At 54.7% G+C, this 5,687-nt stretch overlaps 1 protein-coding gene across 1 annotated transcript in view; it reads left to right on the top strand.

Moving 5' to 3' along the window:
- The window catches only part of ARHGAP1 (Rho GTPase activating protein 1), a 22,261-nt gene extending 17,096 nt beyond the window's left edge, over positions 1-5,165 (top strand). Inside the window, exons 5-13 of the mRNA XM_007946551.1 lie at positions 2,157-2,288; positions 2,667-2,753; positions 2,942-3,040; positions 3,358-3,465; positions 3,553-3,629; positions 3,857-3,934; positions 4,393-4,521; positions 4,756-4,859; positions 4,989-5,165. Coding sequence (XP_007944742.1) covers positions 2,157-2,288; positions 2,667-2,753; positions 2,942-3,040; positions 3,358-3,465; positions 3,553-3,629; positions 3,857-3,934; positions 4,393-4,521; positions 4,756-4,859; positions 4,989-5,165 — 991 coding nt within the window. The remainder of the gene's footprint in view (positions 1-2,156; positions 2,289-2,666; positions 2,754-2,941; positions 3,041-3,357; positions 3,466-3,552; positions 3,630-3,856; positions 3,935-4,392; positions 4,522-4,755; positions 4,860-4,988) is intronic.
- Positions 5,166-5,687: the final 522 nt, after the last annotated feature.

Raw genomic sequence — 5,687 nt, 5'->3', positions numbered from 1 at the left:
CCCAACCTTCCTTCCGAGGAGTGGCTGGTGGGTTTGAACTGCCAGCCTTCTGGTTAGCAGTCAAGTGCCTTAGGCACTATGCCACCAGAGCTCCTGAGTTCCCAGAACTGTGGGTAGCTATAAAGAAAAATGTTGCTGTGTGCTATCGAGTCAATTCCAATGCCTAGTGATCCTATAGGACAAAGCAGAAGTGCTCATCGAGTTTCCTAGGCTGCGATCTTCATGGGAGCAGGTCACCGGGGCTTTCCTCCAGAGTGGCTGGTGGGTTCAAACTGCCAACCGTTGTACCACTAGGACTCCTTGAAGAAAAAATAAAGATAATGAGAAAGAAAAACTAAAGTCATTCATAAGCCACCCAGAGAGAAACCACTTAGTCACATCCCATACACTGGACTCTATAGTCAGGTTTTTATCTGGCATAACATTTTTATCTTCTGAGCATTAAATATCTTTCAAAACATCCTTTAAAAAAACATTTTATTGACATCTGGTTTTATATGTACAGAAAATGAACATGCTATAAATGTACAACTTGATGAGCTTTAAAAACTGAACCCACGTATGCCACCTGCACCCCAGAAGCTCCCTCTTGTTCTCTCAGTCACTCTCCCCTCAAAGTGTAACCAACCACGAGCCTGACTGGAACTTCACAGATTAGTTCTGTCTGTAGAAACATCCTGTGAAGTATTCTATTTATACATCTCCCATCATTTATTTAAACACTTCCTAGTTGGATATTTTGCTTGTTGCTTTATTTTACTTGCATTATAAAAGAAAGCTCCAATGAACAGCCTTCTACAAAGATGTTTCTGTTCATCTTTGATTATTTTCTTGGGATAAATCCTTAGACGTTTTTATAGGGTCAACAGGGTAAACAGTTACAGCTCCTGATAAACATCAGCAGTGGATAAGTGTCTGTCTTCACTCTAACATCTGCTTTATTTATAGCTGCACAATGCCATCTTTTTATGTGACAGCTCTTTGTAAACCACAAAGTGCTCAATGTATACAAGGAGTATCATTGTGTGGTTAACAATGATCCCCATCATAATAATAGTCTAGCATCAGCCACCTCCCAGGCTCTGATGGGCTGCCCACGCAGTGCTCCTGGACCAGGATTTGGGTTACCTTCTCTGGGGTAAGCCAGGTTTTATCTGGGCATTTCCCTGGACTCTTCCCTCTTTCCTACCTTCCCATGGAGGTCCTTGGCATTCCTGCCTGCCCCAGCCTGGCATGGTATCTCCATGGGAGCCTGGGAGCTGGCTGGCCAACCACTTCCAGAAGGAAGGCTTCACACTAGATATCCTTCCCTTTGTGGAATTCCTGTTCACTCCATCCTTCTTCCCCTTGGGTGGGCTCTACAACACAGGGGGATGTGTATGTGTGCATGTGCGCACGTGTGTGTTGGGGCCCTGCTCACGATCACGTCGTGAGCTCTGGGCACAGGGGCCTGAGGAGAGGTGGCTTTTTGGTCCATTAAAAGCCTTGAGCAGGAAATAGGACCATCTGACCAGGAGATCCCCTCTCAGGCACAGTGATTGACATCCTGTGTGGGGTGTCCAGTGGACAAGGCAGCACTGTCCTGTGGTCAGGAATTGTTTGGCTGTGGAGTCAGGCAGTTCACCTCCAGATCCTGCCACATGCTGTGTGGCCTTGGATGAGCACCTGACCTCTCTGAGCCTCATTGTCCTCATTTGTAAAATGGGGATAACGGCAGCTTCCATTATCATGAGGAGGGAATGAGGTAATGAATGTGAAGTGCTTGACAGACACTGAAAGCTTAATAGTAAGAAACGGTGGCTGTCATCATTGATGTCTCAGTACAACCCTCTGAAGGAAATATTCCCATTTTTATTGCAAGTTGTAAGACCTGGGTTAGAGTCCTGGTCTCCTGAACTTCTAGTTTATGCTCAAAATAGAGGTGGATTGTCCTTACTGTTATCCCTCCTCCTTGCCCAGCCACTGCCCTCTGGCTGGTCCATTGTACGCACAGTGACTGATGGTGCAGCCTGAAGAGAAACTCCAGTGCAGTGCAATGGGAGGGGCTCGTGGCGAAGGCTGTGAGCTTAGCAGGAGACTGGGGGTCCCCCTTGGGCAGCTGGTACCCAGCTCTGTCCGTGGAGCATCAGGCCTGAGCAGGGCTTTTCTCTGGGCAGCTATCTGAAGCACACCCTGGACCAGTACGTGGAGAGCGACTACACGCTGCTCTACCTGCACCACGGCCTGACCAGTGACAACAAGCCTTCCTTCAGCTGGCTCCGGGATGCCTACCGGGAGTTTGACCGCAAGTGGGTTGGGGCGTGTGGCGGGGGGGCTCCATGGCCTGGGAGCAGGTATCTCTGGAGCCAGCACCTCTGGAGGTTCTGGGCTATCCTCTGCTTGGCAGGAATTTATTCCCCGCCAGGTGAGACAGGTGCCCCCACCTAAAGGTAGACAGACTGAAGTTGGAATGCCTTGGGCTTACGTCCCAGTTTCTCCACTCACTCCGTGACCTCTGCTGTTCCGTGACCTTTGTGAGCCCCCATTTCCTAATCTGTAACACGGGACAGCAGTGGCACCCACCTCAAGCTTGCCGTGGGCAGTCAGACCAGTAGTGGTGCACTGAGAACTCGGCTCTGTGCCTCCCCTGCACAGCCACACCTGAGCACCCTCCTCTGCCTCTGCAGGTACAAGAAGAACATCAAGGCCCTGTATATTGTGCACCCCACCATGTTCATCAAGACCCTGCTTATCCTCTTCAAACCCCTCATCAGGTGAGCAGCCTAGGGTGGGCCAGGGCACAGGCCCTGTCTCCAGGCTTCCCTCTTCTCTTAGAAGCACGTACCTATGGGGCCCGGGCAGTTTAGGGGTCTCATCTGCTCTGGGTGGGCAATGGGGAGACAGTGGAGGCCTCCAAGGGGCGCACCCACCCCTTGACCCTCACCCATCCTTCTGTGGGCAGCTTCAAGTTTGGGCGGAAGATCTTCTACGTGAACTACCTGAGCGAGCTGAGCGAGCACGTGAAGCTGGAGCAACTGGGGATCCCCCGCCAAGTGCTCAGGTGAGGTCGGGGCTTGGCCGCCGCGGGCATGTCTGCTAGTGAGGAGAGGGGAAGCCTCGAGACCTCAGGATGGCCGGAGGAAGTGAGAGCGGGTGTTAAGGGACAGCACTGGGGTCTGACAAAGCCAGTTCAAATCAAATTTCTCTCTTTTAATGGAATCTCTTCAAAGCCTTAGCTTTTTGATGTGTGAGGCAGGGTGGTTATGACGGGTAAATGAAGTGACCCATGTAAAACAGCCCCACCATGCCTGCTAACAAGGTTTGCCGTGGCAAGCAGAGAACCCACGGAGCACCCTGACCTCCCATCTGCTCCCCCAGGTATGATGACTTCCTCAAATCCACACAGAAGAGCCCTGCCACAGCCCCCAAGCCCATGCCACCACGGCCACCTCTGCCCAACCAGCAGTTTGGGGTCTCGTTGCAGCAGTGAGTAGGGGAAAGGTGGGCAGGCTTGGTGCCTGGTAGCTGGGGCGAGGGAGGGGCTGCAGACCCCTCACTACCTTGTTCCCTCAGCCTCCAGGAGAAGAACCCGGAGCAGGAGCCGGTTCCACTCGTGCTCCGGGAGACTGTCACCTACTTACAAGCCCACGGTGAGTGCCAGGCTGCTGGCCACTGGCTGCAAGGCCTGCTTACCTCCAAATCCACCTTTCCCCCTCAGCCCAGACCCAGCCTTCTCCTCAGCTGGGCTCCCCAGCGTCCCTTTCCGAGAGTGGTCCTCCATGTGTCAGCATCCCCATGGCCTTGACTAAAACTGTCTTGGAGCTCACGACAGAGACTGGCCCCTGCACTGAGGCTCACCAGCCCCTACCATTCCTAGCTCTCACTACCGAGGGGATTTTCCGGAGGTCAGCCAGCACACAGATTGTGCGGGAAGTGCAGCAGAAGTACAATATGGGTAAGTGGCTTGGGCACAGCCTATGGTGGGGACTGTGTGTGACTGTCACGGCTTCTCTGCATACTTCTGCCCTGTACACAAGGGACCCAGATTCTGTTCCCGTCAGGGGTTTCAGGACATTTGGTATCCTGACATGGGTCCCACTCTACCTGGCTGTCCCAGGCCTGCTGCCTCTTCAGCCACACTTCTGGCCCCTGGGTCCAGGCTCATTCAGAGGGGAGGGATAACTGTAGTGTGTGCTGGGGGCCCACTCTCCCCCAGTAGCCTGAACCTGCATCGCCTTTTCACAGGGCAGGGAGGGCAGGGCAAGAGGCGGCTCCCTGGGTGGAAAGGAGCTCGTGCACTGGTTGACGACCAAGTTGGGCAGTGGCTCTTCTTGGCCTTGGATGGTCTGCTGGTGCCCAGGTTGGGACAAACTCCTCCCCACCATCCATCCCTGCTGCCCCCCTCCCCTGCAGGGCTGCCTGTGGACTTCGACCAGTACAATGAGGTGCACCTGCCAGCTGTCATCCTCAAGACCTTCCTCAGGGAGCTTCCCGAGCCCCTGCTCACCTTTGACCTCTACCCCCACGTCGTAGGCTTCCTCAGTGAGTGTCCCTCTCTTCCCTCCTCAGCTGTGCACCTCGTCTGCCAGGGCTGGGGCCAGACTTGGAGCAGGTTGCGTTTGGCTGTCCATTCACCCTGTCCTTCCTTTAGGCTGTTGGCCTTGACATCTCCAAGAAGTCTGGTTGGGGGTCTTCCCTCTTGCCTTGTGTCAGGGGTTCCTGAGCCAGGCCAGCCCAGGTCCCGTTCCCACAGCCCTGTGACCTCATTCCTCATAGACATTGAGGAGAGCCAGAGAGTGGAAGTGACGCTGCAGGTCCTCCGGACACTGCCTGAGGAGAACTACCAGGTGCTTCGTTTCCTGACTGCCTTCCTGGTCCAGGTGAGCCCTCAACCTCAGCCTCCACTGCTCACCTGGGCGTGAGGGGAGAGGCTGCTGCTTTGGTTATGGTTGCCAGGAGTGGGGCGTAGGCTCCTTGGCTGCCTGCTGCAACTCCACATTCCCCCCCAGATTTCTACCTACAGCGACCAGAACAAGATGAGCAACACTAACCTGGCTGTGGTCTTTGGCCCTAATCTGCTGTGGGCCAAGGATGCCGCCATCACTCTCAAGGCCATTAATCCCATCAACACCTTCACCAAGTTCCTGTTGGATCACCAGGGGGAGCTGTTCCCAAGCCCTGAATAAGGGGCTGTGAGTCCAGCCCCTGCCCCACCAGCCCCTTTCTCAGATACCCCAGTTTGTACTCTTCCTCTTGATACCAGCCTCACAGGAGCCCAGGGCTGCTGCCCAGAAAGGGGCTGTAAAGCCCGGGGCAAAGCAGCTGGAGCCAGCCGGCCTGGTAGCTCCTCCTCCACTCTGTCCGGCCCCCCTCATGGCCCTGGAGGTCTTGCTATATTACAGACATTTTCCTTCTGCGCCTTATACTCCTCACTGCCTCCTGGAGCCCTGGCTCCCTCTGGGCTTTCCAGAGCTGGGCTCGGCTCTTCCAGCTGGAAAGGACTGAACCCCAACAGCCCCTTTCCTGCCTTCTCCTGCCCTGTTTCCCTGGCAGCTGGGGATGACTGAGTCACTGCCAGCTGGGCTGGTAGCTAGGGCTGGCCATCTCCTCCCAGACTGCTGGGGAATGGAAGGCTGAGTTCCTGGGCTTGGGCTTGGGCCTGGCCAGGCCAAGGCTCTTTGCTGCCTGTGTCTGTAGCCCTGCCCGTA

The sequence above is a fragment of the Orycteropus afer genome, unplaced genomic scaffold (assembly GCF_000298275.1).
Source record: "Orycteropus afer afer isolate SDZICR_OR568_19922 unplaced genomic scaffold, OryAfe1.0 scaffold00165, whole genome shotgun sequence".
NCBI lineage: Eukaryota > Metazoa > Chordata > Mammalia > Tubulidentata > Orycteropodidae > Orycteropus > Orycteropus afer.
Note: the sequence above shows the minus strand (reverse complement) of the source record. Positions and strands in the feature narration are given on the sequence as shown.